This window comes from Geotrypetes seraphini, chromosome 1, assembly GCF_902459505.1.
Source record: "Geotrypetes seraphini chromosome 1, aGeoSer1.1, whole genome shotgun sequence".
NCBI classification, from domain to species: domain Eukaryota; kingdom Metazoa; phylum Chordata; class Amphibia; order Gymnophiona; family Dermophiidae; genus Geotrypetes; species Geotrypetes seraphini.
Genome location: NC_047084.1, coordinates 447,340,862 through 447,359,096, shown reverse-complemented (window position 1 = coordinate 447,359,096; position 18,235 = coordinate 447,340,862). Strand labels below are relative to the sequence as shown.

The window sequence follows — 18,235 nt, the reverse complement described above, 5'->3', positions numbered from 1 at the left end:
TTTTGTTTACCTTCAACTAATTCTCTTTCCAGTGTCTGTTGTCCATTTTTTTCTCCTCTTCTGTTGTTTCATTTCCAATGTATTGATTTTTCCCTTTCAGCTTTCTTAACTTTTTCTTTTCTTTTTTGCCTCTGTCCACTCAAATCTTGCCTTCTTTCTCACCCTTCTTTTTTTTAAATGTTCAGCTACCTCTCAATTCTCCATCTTCTCTCAGTCCCTAGCTCTCCCATTTCCCACTCAAATCTTGCCTTCCTTTATCACCCTTCTTCTTTTTAAATGTTCAGCTACCTCTCAATTCTTCATCTTCTCTCAGTCCCTAGCTCTCCCATTTCCCATCTCACTCCTTTCCCAGCCATCTATTCCCTTCTATCTACTCCCCATTACCGCATTTCTACCACTGTACTCACTGCTCTCTCACTCATCTTGTCATTTCCCTTTTGACCTCATCCACATGGCTCACCACTTTCAGAAACCCCCTCCATCTCTCCACTGGTCAGGCTGTAACTTCCTGTCCCTCTCTCCACTGGTCAGGCTATAACTCCCTGTCCCTTTCTTTCCATTTCCTAGCATCATCTTATCCCAGCTCTCTTCCTTCCTGCCCTCCCATGGTTCCATCTCTCCTCTTCTACCTCCATGGCCCAACATTTTGCTCCCTCTCTTTTCTGTTTTTCTTCTTCCCTCTCTCCTTGATGCTGAACAATGAAATGGAGGAAAAAAAAGGGATGCTGCATCTCTCTGCCTTTCATCCACAGGCCTAGCATGTCTCCTTCCCTCCCATACCATCTCTCCCCCTGCCTCCCTTCCCCAGGTCCACCATATCTTTCTTTCTTTTCCCAACAATTTTCCCTTCAAGTATCTCTTTCCTTCTTCCTCCACACCACCCAAGGTCCAACTTCTCTCCCTTCAGACCATTGTCCACCATCTCTCTGTCTGTCCTCTGTTTCTGGCCCCATAAGCTCTCCCCCCACGCCCAATCTGGCACTTCTTTTAATACCCTTCCCCTCCCAAAAAAAAGTCCAGGAGGCTTCCTCGGCATAGCATGTTCTCCCCTTTCTCTCTGCGCCCATGCATCTCTACCTCACCCCTCTCCCACCACCATGTCCAATAATTCTCTCTCTGTCTCCATCCCTCCTCTCTCTGCCCAAAAGTTCTCCTCTTTCTTTATCTCCCCAATTGCACCATCTCTTTCCCTCTCTCAGACACCCAATTTTCGCTTTCTATTATCTCCCTCACCTCAGCATCTCTTTCCTTCATTCCCTCCATTCTTCCATCTTATGGCTCATGGACCCTTCCCTCCTCCTTCTGTGTCCTAAGTTCATGCCCCTCCTTCCATCATTTTTCCTAAGTTTGGACTCCCTCCCTCCCTTCTATGCCCCAGGTGTTTACCTTCAAGTCGGCTACCTCCTCACTGCTACAGTCATTTTTTTTTGCTGAAAGCTGCGAGCAGTGTCTCCCTCTCAAGTCCCAATACGCCCTTCTCCCTCCCTCCCTTCTGTGCCCCAGGTGTTTACCTTCAGGCCGGCTCCCTCCTCACTGCTACAGTCATATGGACAGCGCATCCCTCTCAAGTCACAACATGCCCTTCTCCCTCCCTCCCTTCTGTGCTCCCTCCCTCCCGCTCCCTCCTCTGTCTTGCTGCAATGTTCGCTCAAAGCCACAGGCTGAAGCTCCCACGTGCCTCCCATGGCTGATCTGGAAGCATTCTCTCTGACGTTGCGATGTACTAGGGAACGCTTCTGGGTCAGCCGCAGGAGGTATGTAGGCACTGTTGCCCGCGGCTTTGAGCAAACGCTGCAGCAAGACGGAGGAGAAAACGGTAAACACCCGGGGGCAGCAGAGGAAAACAATGCATTGCCCTCGAGCGGGCCGTACAAAATACCTCACAGGGCCGCATGTGGCCTGTGGGCCGCGGGATAGATTCCCCTGCACTAAATCAACTGGCTCACCTTTATCCACATTTTTATTCACACCTTCAAAGACATGAAGCAGATTAGTGAGGCAGGAGTTTCCTTGCCTGAATCCATGTTGACTCTGTCCAATTAAACCATGCTTCTCTATGTGATCAGTAATTTTATTCTTTATAATAGATTCCATGTACAGGTTTTTAAAGAGAGTTTTTGTTTTGGCTATGGCTCTACACAAGGGAAGTCATTCGTTTTATTCCCATGTAGCTTTAGTCTTGCTTCAAAATGAAACTATGTATATGAGGAGGAAGTGACGTCATCGCCGTGGATGGGAGCTTGAGCTGAGAGCTCCGTTCGGGCCCGGCGTACTAACTATTTAAAGTTGTGTAAACGGCGCGATTTTTCTCTTCCCGGGTGGTGGTGAGGCGTGTGAAGGAACGGGGAACCCCATGGCAACGCGCAAAAAATTGCCCGGCGATAAACCCGGCCAGCGCACGATGGAGCAAGCGCTGGGCCGGGCTGCATGTGGCGGCGTGGGCCCGGAGACCAGTAGCGGGGAGGCGGCGAGATTGAGCGGCGCAATCGCGGCAGTCGCCGACATGGTGGCAGAGCCCATGCAGGAATGTGCCTCGCCAGAACCGCTTACGAAAGCGGATATGCATCGCTGGATTACGGAGGTAAAATCTGAAATATCGGCAGTGGCTGTACAAGTTCAGGAAGCGGTGCAGGAGTTGCGCACTGACCTGGTGGAGGTAGGCACGAGGGTGGAAGTGGTGGAGATGCGGCTGGAAAGCTGTGAGAAAAATGTGACTGGAGTGCAAAGATCTCTGGAAACTGCCTCTGCTGACTACCAACTCCTTATGGATAAGGTCGAGGACCTGGAGAACCGCACCCGGCGTAATAACTTGAGGGTGCGGGGCCTACTGGATCTGCCAGAGTATAAAGATGTTCGTGCTACCACTATCAAGCTGATTGGCTTCTACAGGATGACAATCTAGAGCCGGGTCTTGAGCGTGCACACCGGGCTATGGGACCCCGGACCACTGATCAACCCAAAGATATTGTGCTTTGTCTTCAGAGCTTTGTGCTTAAGGAGCAGATCTTCCGCAGAGCCCGGGAGTTGGGCACGGTTACTTGGGAAGGCCACCGGTTGGAGTTCTATCAGGACCTGGCTGCAGGCACGCTCCAGAAACGCCGGGCATTCAGGGAAGTGACAAAAGCTCTGCAGCGCAGCAATTTGCGCTACCGCTGGACTTATCCCTTTGGGGTGGTCATTTCCATCAATGGAGTACACACTAAGGTTACCACCATTCGGGAGGCCCGTGGTTTGCTGCAACAAGCGGGTATTGAGATCCCGGAGGAAGCTGTTCCTGCAGTGGGAGCAGTGTCCAACCGAGTGGGGACTCCCGCCTCCTCCCGATGGCAGAGAGTGGAGAGTGGATCCAGGAGCGGACGGGGAGGCCGAGGGGAGGACTCCCTCTTCGAGCTACTGCCTCTTCCTCGAGTGGCCCCCCATGAGGGTTGACTGACTGTGTTTGTTTTGTTCTTGTTTCTTCTGTACCCTTCACACTTCTGTGGGGTGTTTCTGGACTCACCCCTTGATGTGGTATTTCTGGGTCCTGAGTCTTGGGTGGGAGTCTTGTGGGGGCTGCCCATGGCCTGGATTTGGGGTGTGGTGGGAGGGGGGGGGCCAGGAGGTTGCATCTGTGCTATGTGGGGATGCAGTGAAGTGTTTGGGGGGAGTGAGAATTGTTGTTTGGGGGGCTTGTGGGGTTGGTAGGGTTTGCTTATGGGGATTGTTGTGAGCACTGTGTTGATAGTTAGCATTTGGTTGTGGGGTTTGAGTAAGGGGCCATGGGGATGGTTCACTTCCTTGTATGTTAGTGGGAGATCTGTGGACTCTCACTTTGGGGAAGGGGGGGTGGAGGGGTGGGGTGGTGGGGGGGAGAGGGGGATATGGGGACGTGTATGGGGGGGGTTGAGTCTGCATTGTTCTTGTTTTATTTGGATTATGGAGGGGTTTAGGTTGGTCTCTTATAACATCCGGGGTCTTAATTCCCCCAACAAGAGACGGGCTTTTTATAGAGAACTGCTTCGCCTCAGGGTGGATGTCTGTTTTGTCCAGGAAACTCATCTACTTCAGTCCCATGAATCCCTGGTTAAAGATACTAGGTTCCCCCAGGCCTTTTGGGCCTCCCGGGTGGGTACTTCCAAAAGGGGAGAGGTGGGCATTCTCATTCGTAAGGGGATTCGTTGTGAAGTGCATAGGGTGGTGCGGGACCCTCAGGGTAGATATATAATGTTGGAGGCTCTGATTGAGGGGGTCTTGTACTCCCTGGTTAATATCTAGGCCCCTAATGAAGGTCAGGGGGCCTTCTTTCGTGAGTTGGTGCCTCGAGTTCTCAGGTTTAAGGGGGGTGCCCTGGTTCTGGGTGGGGATTTCAATCTGACTGTGACCCCTCATTTGGATAATTCGGGGAGGGCGGATCAGTATGGGAGAAAGGATCACAAACTGTTGCGGGAGGCACTGACTACCCTTAATGTGGTGGATTGTTGGCGGTGGATGCATCCATCGGTCAGAGACTATACTTACTTTTCGGGGATTCATTCCTCTTACTCCAGAATTGATTATGTATTTGTGGAGCGGGGATTGCTTCGTCGGGTGGAGTCAGCGGGGATTGAATCACTTACGTGGTCGGATCATGCTCCTGTTTGGTTACGGTTCGCGGGGGAGGGAGGTGGTTCGGGACAGAAATTCTGGCATTTCAATGATAGTCTCCTCGATGACCCGGAGGTGGGAGCACAGATAGAGGGGTGGCTGCATGAATATTTGGATGTGAATGAGGAGTGTGGAGCATCGCTGGAAGCGGTTTGGGAGGGGTTAAAGGCTACCCTTAGGGGCAGATTGATTGCTCTGGCTTCTGCCCGGCAGCGTAAACGAAGGGAAGATGCAGCGGCTTTGTTGATTCTGATTGGCCGGTTGGAGAGCTTACATAAGCGTAGCCCTTGGGATATAGAGCTGCGTGGGCGATTGTTTCAAGCCCGCCGTGATCTACAAGCTTTGGACTTGGAGCGTTTGCAACTTAATTTGCAGCTCCTACAACAGAGATATTTTGAGTTTTCCAATAAAGCTAGTCGACTGGTGGCCCATCGTTTGAAAGTGCGGCAGACGCGCAATCAGATTCTATCGATTCGGGCGGCTTCTGGAGAATTGTTGCAGAAAGAGGATGCTATCCATGCATGTTTTGTGGAGTTTTACTCCCGTCTCTATACTCCAGAGGCCCCTGGGTCCTTGCAGGACCTGGATGACTATTTAACTCCGGCGGCGATGCCCAAGATTGCGCAAGATGATGTAGCGCGTTTGGACCGTCCTCTCACGCTGGTTGAGGCGCGGGGAGCGCTGCACTCTATGAAGCTTGGTAAATCGCCTGGGCTGGATGGCTTTACTGTTCGGTACTATAAACGCTTTCAGGATCTTTTGCTGCCTCCTTTGTTGCGCTTTCTTAATTCCTTGCAAGAGAATAGTGCCCTTCCCTTCTTCATGCGATTGGCGGGGGTTACGGTGTTGGCTAAGGAGGGGAAAGATCCCCTTCAGTGTGCTTCCTATAGGCCGATTTCGTTGTTGGGGGTTGATACTAAGATCTTCATGCGGATTTTGGCGGATAGATTGATGAGCTGGATTCCCCGGTTGATCCATCCAGATCAGTCGGGTTTTGTAGTGGGTAGGCAGGTGGGTGATAATACAAGTCGGGTCTGTAACTTATTTGAATGGGCTAGGGGGGGGGGCGGGAAACGGTGTTTTTATCTATCGATGCTGAGAAGGCTTTTGATAGGGTCTCCTGGCTTTTTTTGTTTCGGGTCTTGGATTCTGTGGGTTTGGGTCCGCGCATGCGGGACTGGATTCGGGTTCTTTATACTAGTCCTCTCGGTTGTATTAAGGTAAATGGGGGTAATTCGGAGACTTTTTCTCTAGCGCGGGGAACTCGTCAGGGGTGCCCTCTCTCACCGCTCCTCTTTGCCCTGACGGTAGAACCCCTGGCGCAGCGGGTGCGGATGAATCGGGATATTAGGGGGGTTACTGTGCCGGGAGGTGACTATAAGTTGGCACTGTTTGCGGATGATCTCTTGTTTACGGTGGAGGAACCTGAGAGTTCTTTGCCAGCTATATTACGGGAGTTGGATGATTTCGGTAAGGTGTCGGGATTTCGCGTTAATGTGGGGAAATCTGAGCTCCTTAATATTAACTTGCCACTAGACAGAGTGACTTACCTTCGGGACCGGTTCCCGTTTCGGTGGGTTCAGCATTCTCTACGTTACCTCGGGGTTTATTTTGGACCGCCGGGAGTGGATCTCTATGATCTTAATTTCCCTCCGCTCTTTCGTCGCATTCGCCAGGATTTGGTTGGTTGGAAAGATCAGTATTTCTCATGGTTGGGTAGGGTGGAAATTGTGAAGATGATGATCTTACCTCGTCTCTTGTTTTTATTTCAGGTGTTGCCGCTCTGGGTGAGCAGGAGCACATTGGAGGGGGTTCAACGGCATATTTTTGATTTTATTTGGGCCGGTCGGCGACCAAGAGTGAGCAGGAAGGTCTTATGTATGGGGAGGAGTGACGGGGGGCTGGGGGTTCCCAATGTGGTAAAATATTATCAGGCTGCTCAGCTGCGTGCCCTGTTAGAGTGGCAGACGCAGGTACCGAAACCGTGGGTGGAGATGGAGCAGAGTTTAACTGGTGGGGTGCCTTTGTTACATCGGCCTTGGTTGCCTGGCAGGTGAGTTGTCTTCCGTTGGTATTTCTTTCAGGGTTTGGAATCAGACCCGAGGTGGTCTATTGTTGGGCAGACGCCATTCCTGGTACACCCCGTTGAGACATAATCCGGCTTTTCTACCGGGAAGAGGGGAGGGAGTTTTTGCTACTTGGGAGTCTCGTGGCTTGGTTTGTGTGGGTCAATTGTGGGATCCGGTTTTGGGCCGGATTCGACCCTTTGCAGAGCTCAGGGGCAAGTTTGGCTTTGGGGTCCGAGATCTGTTTCCTTACCTACAAGTTGTTCATTATATCCGGACCTCGGGCCTCCTGGGGGACTTGAGGGGTGGCAAGACTCCCTTTGAGCTGTTGTTGGGTCCTGTACTCCGGAAGGGAGCTCTGTCTGCTATATATAGGTGCCTTAATTGTCGGGGGGCCCCGCATCCCTATATGGTGGCTTGGGAGGGTGATTGGGGTTCTGCTATTTCCTGGGATACCTGGGGGGACATCTGGAAAGAGGTTTCCTCGGCGGGTATTGCTGCTTTGTTGATTGAGAATGGTTATAAGGTCCTCTTTCATTGGTACTGTACTCCTCAGGCTGTGGCTCGTTAGCAGGGGGGTGCGAGTGTTCTTTGCTGGAGGGGCTGTGGGGAGGCGGGTACCTATCTTCATATGTGGTGGCAGTGTGGGCGGGTGCGTGGGTTCTGGACTGGGGTTTTCTCTCGGGTGTCCCAGATCCTTGATTTCCAGATTCCAGTTGATTGGCGACATGCCCTATTATTTTGGCACCAATTAGACCTAGCCTGGGGAAATTCTTTGTTTTGTAAGTTGGCTTTCACTGCAGCCTGGTTGGCTTTAGCCTCCTTATGGAACCAAGTGCTCCCTCCCACGTGGGCAATGGTGGAGCAGCGCTTGCTTGCCTGGCAACTTCTTTATCACTTAACAGCCTTACGGCATGGCAAACAACATGGCTATGATCGTATTTGGCGTTGGTTTTGGGCTTCTGTGGGGGTTTGTGGTAGGGGGGGGAACGGGGCTTTGAGTTGAGGTTGGGGCTGGACTGGGGGAGCTTGGATTGGGGGGACCCTATAACCTTATTCCCCTTCCATTCTTTTTTTTTTTTGTATGGGGTTGGATGGTTCTCGACCATATCGGGTGCTGTAGGTATTGTGTTTCGTCCCTGGGGGGAGGGAGGAGGGGTTTGGGTTGTGTTACTGGTGGGTATTGTAGTTTGCTATTGTTATTGTGTCGAGATTGCACATGTTTTTCTTGTTGGCAGCACGTCTGCTGTTTTCTTGATGGCAGAGTATTGTTCTTTGTGTTATTGTTGCTGCATCTTACATGTATATTTTGTACTTGGTGTATATCTCAATAAAAGCTTTTATTCAAAAAACAAAATGAAACTATGTTATAACTGCAGCCTCACTAGCTAATTGGTAGTACTTACACGCATGTACAATACAGCAAAAACATGTGGCAGTATCAGCATTTACACATGGAAGTAGTGATTTAGCAACTTCTATCTGTTAAGTGCCAACCTGGAAGCTGCTGAATCCGTGCCGTGAATCGTTTTTTCAACATTTTTCTTTGTCAAATGGCTGCCGCTGTGCACACACCAGCACAATCATTTCTGCAGGCAGTGGTGGAGGGAAGGTAGGAGGCCGCCAGGGGCAGAAGCGCACTTCTGTGCCCCTCCCACCTATGTGCCCCCCTACCATGTGCACCCCTTCCCCTGCCGTACATGTCCCTTCCCCCCCACCATGCGCGCTTGCCCCTTTCTTCCCAAACCCCCACAACTCTCTGCAAATGCATTACTAGGAGCTCATTAGTATTTAAATAAGCTCTCCTATCGATGCACAAAAGGGAATCCCCTCTCATTTCCAGCTGCTAATTACCGGCAGCTCTGGAGCTGCCAGTAATTGTTGTGCGCACACAACACAGGCACAACAGCATCAAAAAAATGCAGCCCTGCTGGAAGGGGGCTCAAAACCGGGACCCCTGACCCTCCCTAACACTAAGCTCCCCCTTCCCATCTCCCCGACTATTCCCACCACCCCAAAACAAAATCCTGGTTGACAAATGGCTGGGTGGAGTCAGATTAGATCACTCCCAGCCCGAGGACCCTCCACCACCACCACCACCCCCATACATTTTGTCAAAATTCAGGCAGGAGGGATGCCTACTCCCTTCTGCCTTGAAGGGCTGCCTCTTCAAAATAGTGGCCCTTCACCTTCTCGGTGTATCCTGGGACTGCCTTCAACTGTCAGGTCCTTCTGCTATCTCTGCATTGTTCATCTTTCCCTCTCCCCATTTTGCCCTCCTCTACCAAGTCCATCTCTCCCCTATCTCCCCCAAGTCCTTCTCTCCCTCTCCATCATCTCCCCAAGTCCATCACTCCCTCTCCCCAAGTCCATATCTCCCTCTCCATCATCTCCCCCTCTTCATCATCTCCCCCAAGTCCATCTCTCCCTCTCCCCCATCCATCTCCGCTCCTACCCTCCCACATCTACCTTTATTTTGTTGTAAAATTTGTTGCTGTTGGCGGTAGCGAGTCTAGCAATCCACAGAGCTTTCCTGCCACCGCTTCTGGCATCATCTCTCTACTGTGGCCCACCCTCAGTGACAACTTCCTGTTTCCACTGAGGCGGCCACAATGGAGAGAAGATGCCCGGACTCATGGCAGGGTAGCTCTGTGAATTGTTTTCGCTACCGACGCTCAGCAACAACTTTTGTATCGAATTAAAGGTAGATGTGGGGGCAGGGAATTAAATAAATGCTTTTTGGGGGAGAAGGATGACAGGATCGATTCCAGGAAGGAGTAACCACTAAAAAAATAAAAGGCAAAAGAAAAGAAGACAGGGAGATATGGACTCACCTTGCTGTCACTCTGCTCTCACAGGCCCACTTAGCTGCTCTCACAGGCCCACTTAGGGGTTCCCTTTGCCGAAGTCCTTTTTTCTGATATAACTTCCTGTTTCGTGAAACAGGAAGTTACATTAGATGGAAGAACTCTGGCCGAGGGAAAGCCCGAATGGGCCTCTGCAAAGTGGCAAAGGGGCTGACACTACCGCTCATGAATCGGTGAGTCCATTTTTTCTGGAAACAAATACTTTTTGAATCAATTCACCTGAAGTGATGGTGGCTTTGCAATCTTTAGCCGTATGACTTGATGAAGAGCAACATCTATAGCATATTCTGTACTTTTTCAACAGTACATTTTAACCTTTCATTATATTTAGCTGACTCTTCTCCCAGCCAATTCAGCATCAAGCTCATTTCTTGTTTTGGAGTGAACTCCATATCTGCTCCTTGTGATGCCTTGGACCAGTTCTAAATTCACAACTTATACAGAAATCTTACAGAACAGTATGAGGCATCAAAACTGAGAATGACTTATGAAACCAGTGACCCCCTTACCTCCTCCACAGGATGCTGAGCAAGGAAAGTAGTCAGTTTCTCTCCATCGATGTATGATGGGCTGATAGAAGATGAATTGAATCGCACTGTCGGCTGCACCAGCATAGCGGATCTGCAATATTAAATCACTACAGAGTTACTAGGATTTCTCATTCCAACACTCCACTTCCTGAGCTTCACTCTTAATTGAAACTAGCTTCTATTTGGGTAATGTGCAATGAGCTTTCATTCACAACTATGCAGAGATTTCTCCCCATATCTCCCTTCCGCTTCAGTCCCATTATCATACCAGTCTTGTGCCAGGGACCTTGCTACACAGCTCTGTCTATATGTGGAGGAGTAACCTAGAGGTTAGGTCTCCAGGCTCATTAACATTAATGGTTATAGCTGACACAGCTAGCTACACACATTAATCTTCATTTCAAACTGTGGGCTCCTTTTACAAAGGCACGCTAGCTGGGTGAACGCGCGTGACTTTTCATCATGCGCTAACCCCCGCGCTGGCCAAAAACTACCGCCTGCTCAAGAGGCGGCGGTGGCGGCTAGCACATCCAGAAATTTAGCGCACGCTATTACGTGCGTTAAACCGCTAGCCCGCCTTTGTAAAAGGAGCCCTGTGTTTCCGATTTTTACATTGGCTTTTCACATGGACCTTAGCGGAACTGTTCCAGTTCTTTTTCACAAAACAAGCTAGTCCGTGTTTCAATTTTGCCACATTCAGTGTTCCCTGATGAAGGAATCATTTTTATGCCGAAACTTGGATCCTTGTTGGGAAGTTACTTTGTTAAAGAATAAACTGACACTATTTGGTTTTATGGACATCTCTCTTGCCTTTTTTTTTTGTTTCTAGATTTCCAGGCTTGACATCCAGAGGTGCCTGGCACTAATCCCACTGTTGCTCCTTCTGACCTTGGGCAAGTCACTTAACCCTTCATTGTCTAAGGTAAAAAAAATTAGACTGTGAGCCCTCCAGGGACAGTGAAATACCTAGTGTACCTGAATGTAGCACACCTTGAGCTACTATTGAGCAAGGTACTGAAGGGGATAGACTTAGTAGATAAGGACAGGTTGTTCACCCTCTCCAAGGTAGGGAGAACAAGAGGGCACTCTCTAAAGTTGAAAGGGGATAGATTCCGTACAAACGTAAGGATGTTCTTCTTCACCCAGAGAGTGGTAGAAAGCTGGAACGCTCTTCTGGAGTTTGTCATAGGGGAAAACACCCTCCAGAGATTCAAGACAAAGTTAGACAAGTTCCTGCTGAACTGGAATGTACGCAGGTAGAGCTAGTTTCAGTTAGGGCACTGGTCTTTGACCAGAGGGCTGCCGTGTGAGCGGACTGCTGGGCACGATGGACCACTGGTCTGACCCAGCAGCAGCAATTCTTATGTTCTTAAAATCCAAATCACTTCTCTGAATAACAAAAACAAGCAGGTTAAGCTGGGCTTCAACCACTACGAGTCAATCTGTTTCATAAACAGTCATAGTGAATACCCTGGAAAACTGAGGTTGTACATGCCTATAGCAGAGGAATATGGATATCTTGGGACTGATATTCAACAAGATTCAATCAAATGAAAACATAAGCAGTTTAGTAGGTGCTGGCTAACCAACCAATCCGTAAGCACGTTTTATAAAAATAATGGAGGCGCATAAAGATGCTTAAGGCTGGCATGGGCATGTCTTGCGCTGGAAGTGGCCTTAGGCATCCTTAGGCGCCCCTAGGCACTTCCATAAGTACAACATCGGTGCCTTAATTGTAGGCTTCTAAATAAGGCGCCATTGTAATAATAAAAAAAAAAGCAACATTCTGTAATCAGTGCCAGTTTGTGATTGACACGCTATCAGTGGCCACTTCTTAGGCAGCTGCCAATACCGATGCCGATTATAGAATTATCCCCATAATTGGTAGTGCCTACTTTACAAAATTCTAGCTTAAGAAATTCACAGTATTTTTCATCATATGCAGGGTAAGTCTTAAGGTTACCAGATTTTGCATCTGAAAAAAAAAGATGCGTGAGCCTGTCCTGTTCCGCTCCTGGCCCCCTTCTGCCCCCCAACCTCAGCCCTACGCAAACCTCTTCTCTTTGGGCCGACTCTGGAGTGCATTTCTGCATGTGCATATGCAACATTATGATATCACACGCATCACATCCACACATGCGCAGATGCGCTCTAGACTCGGCCCCAAGCCCAACAGCTTTTCAAAACCCAGACAAAGTGACGGGTTGTGAAAAACCGTCCAGGTAAATCCGGACAGGTCTGGGTAAATCCAGACGTTTGGTAATCCTAGTAAGTCTATAACTTGCGTTTAGAATTGCATGTGCAAATTTGGACGTACCATCAATTTGCATGCACAATTTAATTAAGTAATGAGCCTATTAGTGCCAATCATTGGGTGCTAACAATCAATTATTGCAGTTGATTGATGCAGTTGTCCGGATCTCGCGACGTCTGGGTAGGTAGAACCAACGTTTCAGCCATCAGACTGTGGTTTTTGAAGAAAGCCAGAGCATGACGGCTGAATCGTTGCTTCTACCTACCAGACACGGCGAGTCCTGGACAACTGCAACAATTATGAAGCCAGCCGCGGAAGCCTAATAGAACAATTATTGCAGTTAACTGGCCAAAAGTTGGATTTATGCACACATCTTGCTAAGTGCTAAACTATAAAGATCCATACCTAAATCCATGTTTATTTATTTTTGATATACCGCCCATGGTATAAACTTCTGAGCAATTTACAATGTCTATAATAGTAATAGATTTAGAGGGAAGGAAAACGAGGCTATATAATTGGGTAAGAAAGGGAGCTACAATATATGATAGGACAGTAGGATGGGGGAAGGGTAAGAGAGAACAATGTCAGATCATCATCACGTCCTTTAGCATGCAACTAAAAAAGGGGTGTAGCCATGGGCAATCAGGGATGTTCACTAAAGATGCGTGCATTATTACCAAATTCAGAGGATCCAAGCCTAAATTAGGCACCAGGGTTTAGTTGGTGAACATCCTCATGCTTAAAAGTTGGTTTGGGATCACGGTGCTACGCGTTATTTTATAAATGGTGTCCGACTCAAAGCATCATTTATAGAAAAGCACTCAGGCCCGGATTCTCTATTGGGCACCGATATCATCAGCTTCCTAAAAACCAGCCGCCAAGCGCATGCCAATCACGCGACGGTGCCTTATACAGAATCGTGCCTCTGCGAAGGATAGGCACCGGAAATGTAGGCCAGGGTTTTCCACGCCTACATTTATAGCACCTATCTTTGCTGTGAATTGTGCCAACTTTGGCGCTTTATAATAATAATAACTTTATTTTTGTATATCGCAATACCATAAGCAGTTCAGAGCAGTTTACAGAGGAAGAGACTGTACACAGACAGCGATGTTACAAAAAAAAAAAAAAGACTTTCAAATTACATTAGCATGCCAAGAGTAGTAAGGCTGCCTAAGGCCACTTCAGACATTAGCCCATAGGGGTGTTCGGCAGCCTAAAGCGCTTAAATAGGTGCAATTCCTGCACATTTTAGGCACCGGTAGGAGCTTTAACAGTGCGGTTTTTGCCGTTTTAAACTGCATTTGTTAATCAACTTAGGCACAGGCAGATTTCTCCTTCAGTGTGCATTTTTTTGGGCATCCAAATTTGGACACCATTTACTGAATTTATTCATAATATACTAATAATTAACCACAAAATATGCTTTCTTCCAGACTATCCATCTGTCAGTCTAGCAAGAAGGAAAGCAAGGGGGGAAAACCATAAAGCTATATGGAAATCATCATCAATGTCAATGATGAGCAACAGCTGTGTGAATGAACAATGAACATGCTGAAAGACTTAAGAAGAGTCATCATGTTATTCTAACTAGTAGGCTAGAATGAATTGTATATAACAGATGTCACATGATTTTTTAAATTGTGATTATTATTGGTTATTGGATATCAAAATAGTAATAAGGAAAGATCGAGTGGGATCTATTTTATGTGAACTAGAAAGGGAATACCTTGCTGAATATAAAGGATGGTCAATGTTTTTTAGGGATGTGCACAGAAAATATTTCAGGTCATTTTCCGACTTTTGCCCAATTTTCTGACGCTTGTGAAATTGATTTAACTCATACCAAATTTTTCTGTTTCAATTTTTATTTTTCTATAGGATTGGCTATTAAAATATATATATATATTGTACGTTGCTAGAAAAAAAGAGCTGCCACTACGGGGGTCGATATTCAAAAGCCATTTACCCAGGCCTGTGTCTTTCTATCAGCTGATATTCAGTGGCACATAACTGGTTAGTGCCAACTCTGACCACCCTTGAACTATCTGGCCAGTGCCAGGGCAGTGTAGGGGCATAGTCTGGACTTATAAATGTTTTGAGGCATGCTGACAAATCAAATGTGCATTAACAAATGTTATGTTTAATGTTAACGTATCCCCACTAATTCTATAAACTTGCGCACCCAATTTGATGCTTAGCTTGCAAAGATTAGAGATTAGTGCCAGTTACCTGCATAATTTTGTTGTTAAATTAGCTGCTAATTGGCAGTAACAACAAACCATTGGTTATAATTGATGTTAATTGCACAGAATCCATAGTATGCAACTGCAATGGGGGTTGTGGACCTGGTAAACCATTGAAAGGCTGGGGAAGGGACTGAACACATCAACCCAAGGAACAAATGCAATTTTATTATAAACAAAAATAACATAACACCCAGCCTTATAAATAGTTTCAAGTTTCAAGTTTAATATTTATTTGATTAATCGCCTTGTCAATATTCAAGGTGATTTACACATGAATAAAAATTACAGAATAAAAGAAATTTTAAAACAATTAAAAACTGACTAGACACAGACGATAACTAGACAAACTGGAAACAAAAGGAAGGTAGGGGAAGAAGTTACAATGTAATTAAGCAGAGTGGGAAACCAAAAATGGAAAACACAAAAGGATGGGATGAAAAATAGTTGAATGTGAGGAAAAAAGACAGTTAGGTCCAAAATTTTGTTGAATATTGATTAAAAGGAACCAATGGTATTAGATTACAAAAGCATCGTTAAATAAGAAATAGTCCAAGTGTTGTGGATTTAATGGACCCAACACAGCCCGTGTTTCGGCTTCTATAGAAAAGCCCTCCTCAGGGGTTGGCCTAGTAGATGGCGCTCAATGAAAAATTCTTCAAAAGACAAGGCTTATAGGCTGGTAAAGTAGAATCAAAAAAGGCATATAAACCACTAGAGACGTCGAGGAAATGAAGGGAATAGACTTAGTAGGTAAAGACAGGTTGTTCACCCGCTCCAAGGTATAGAGAACGAGAGGGCACTCTCTAAAGTTAAAAGGGGATAGATTCCGTACAAACGTAAGGAAGATTTTTTCACCCACAGAGTGGTGGAAATCTGGAACGCTCTTCCGGAGTCTGTTGTAGGGGAAAACACCCTGCAGGGATTCAAAAAGTTAGACAAGTTCCTGCTGAACCAGAACGTACGCAGGTAAGGCTAGACTCAGTTAGGGCACTGCTCTTTCACCTAAGGGCCGCTGCGGGAGTGAATTGCTGGGCATGATGGACCACTGGTCTGACCCAGCAGTGGCAATTCTTATGTTATCAGATACATACCTATCACTTGAGCTAGACTAAGTGATCATGTCTAAAGTTAAGCACTTAACTGCAGACTTATTTGTAATTGCTGCTACAAAATTTGTGTTTAGCCTAATGTGACCATATATCCCGTTTACAATGGGACTGTCCCATTTTTAGATCCCCTGTCCCGTTGTCCCCACGCACAGCTTCGGGATGCCGAAATGTCCCGTTTTCAGAGACAGCGACCCGAAGCTTTGCATGGGGACAAAGGAACAGGGGATCGCGGAGCCTACAATCTCTCCCAACTTAACCACCCACCGCCGCTGCAACTGCCGGAAGGGAAGGACCAAGCACAGGCCCACAAGCCTCCCTGACGTCAATTCTGATGTCGGAGAAGAAGTTCCGGCCAAGGCAGGCAGTGATTGGCTGACTGGGGTGGGGGGGTGTTGTTGTGTTTGTAAGGTAGGCCAGGCTTCGGCAATAGAGGGGGGGAGGCAGACAGGCTGGCTGGCTTTGGGGGAGGGGGTGGGACAAAGGCTGGAAGGCAGTGAGGGGGACATAGGAAGGAAGGAGGGAGGGAGGAAGGAAGGAGAGAAAGAGGCAGAGAAAGGGGGGGGGTTGTAAGAAGAAGAAAGACTAGAGAGAGAAAGGCCTGGACCAAAGGGGAAAGACAGCAGGCAGATTCAGGACTATGCGAGGTGCAGGCAGAGGGGGAGAGAGAGGAAGACCTGGAACAAAGGTAGAAAGAGAATTGATACTGGATCTGGGGAGGGTAACAGTGAGAAAACAGAGCGAAACCTGGAACCAAAGGGGATGGGGCTGGATTGTGAAAGAAATGTTGAGAAAGAAAGAAAGAAAGAAAGAAAGAAAGAAAGAAAGAAAGAAAGAAAGAAAGAAAGAAAGAAAGAAAGAAAGAAAGAAAGAAAGAAATATTGGATGCACAGTCAGAAGGAAGTGCAACCAGAGACTCATGAAATCACCAAACAACAAAGGTAGGAAAAATTATTTTATTTTCAATTTAGTGATCAAAATGTGTCAGTTTTGAGATCTTATATCTGCTGTCTATTTTTCTATAGTTACTGAGGTGACATTGCATATTTTAAAGTCATCTGCCTTGACATCTTTGAAAACCTCCCAAATATAAATGATAATTAACATTTTCATTGCGTACAGTGTGCTTTGTTTTTTTATTTTATTTTATGGTTACCATTATAAATTAAGATATTGTGTGTACATGAACAATGAATGGAAGAAATTGGGGTGGGGCTAGAGTTGGCTTGAGGGGGCGGGACTGAAAATTAATAAATGTCCCGTTTTGATGAAAAAAATAAATGTCACATTAGTTTAGCCCCACATCACCCTTGCAAACATCTCACCGAGGACAAGGGCTTTACTAGCTATGTCAGGTCTTTAAACACTTTATCTGAAGCTTTTTAAAAAAGTTTTTACACACGCATGATATGGATTTTTTTTTAATGGATGCATAGGAGATTCAGATGCGTAATGCTAGGCAGAGCAATTCAGAATTAATACAACTCTCCAAGTTTAATGTAATGTGGGTGGGTCTGCTAAAAAGTATGTACACAGCCCCCAATTCATCTCCAGTAAGACATGCACCACCATTTTTTTAAAGTCTACCATTGTAATTGAGCCCGATAATCACTTACCACTTGAGACTGGGATTTTGGAAACAGTTTGTTTTACACAGGAGATCTTATTTTCTGCATTTTCTCTTTTTTTTTTTTTTTTTGCAGTGGTATTCTGTTCATGGGAACTTGGCTTCTGATGTCCCCCAATGGCATCACTCCAGTTCCACATGTGGCACAACATTTCTGCAGTGACATCTCAAAAAAACATTCAATCCTTTTCCATTTAGCCTCAGAACAGGCTGTGTACCTTCTCTCTAGTGAAAAGGTGGAAAGGTAACTGAATCTCCCATGCTTATTATTCTAGCCAAGGCCTCTCTGCTGGCAGTGCCAGTAAAAAAGTGACCAAGTGCCAATAGTCACAATGGCTTCACTGATCAGAACACCTTCCCCTGGGAACTGAATTGAGGCCACCAACTCATGTCACTTGACCCTGGCGTCTTTAACCATGTCCTTGAATACCCTCTCTCCCAGGATTTCTTAAATCTGCTCTGAGAACCCATCAGTCATTTGGGTTTTCAGGATATCAGCGATAAACATGCATGAGAAAACTTTGAATAGATTAGCTTCTATGGGGCAAACTCAGAGCACGCATATATGAGGAATAAAGTTGCGCATGCACAACTGTATGCATTACCAATCTGCGCACGGAACTTAATTGGTCAGTAAGCCGATCAGTGCCAATAATTGCCACTTAACAAGCAATTACCGTATTTTCAATCATATACCGCGCACCCGTGTAAAACGCGCACACAAGTATAGCGCGCGGGAAACAGAAATTTATGTAAAAAATTTTTACTATAGCGCGCACACGCGTATACCGCGCATGCCGCCCCGACTCTCCTCTCGCCGCCCCGACTCTCCGTTCGCCGCCCCGACTCTCCTCTCGCCGCCCTGCCCTCTGCCCCAAGTCTCCTCACGTCCCCCCTTGAAGTCCTGTCC

At 47.0% G+C, this 18,235-nt stretch overlaps 1 protein-coding gene across 4 annotated transcripts in view; it reads right to left on the bottom strand.

Annotated features, from left to right (window-relative positions):
* The window catches only part of ADAMTSL1 (ADAMTS like 1), a 1,156,072-nt gene that overhangs the window by 280,353 nt on the left and 857,484 nt on the right, over positions 1-18,235 (bottom strand). For all 4 annotated transcript variants that reach the window (XM_033920627.1, XM_033920609.1, XM_033920600.1 and 1 more), the window contains one exon: positions 10,066-10,177. In XM_033920627.1, coding sequence (XP_033776518.1) covers positions 10,066-10,177 — 112 coding nt within the window. The remainder of the gene's footprint in view (positions 1-10,065; positions 10,178-18,235) is intronic.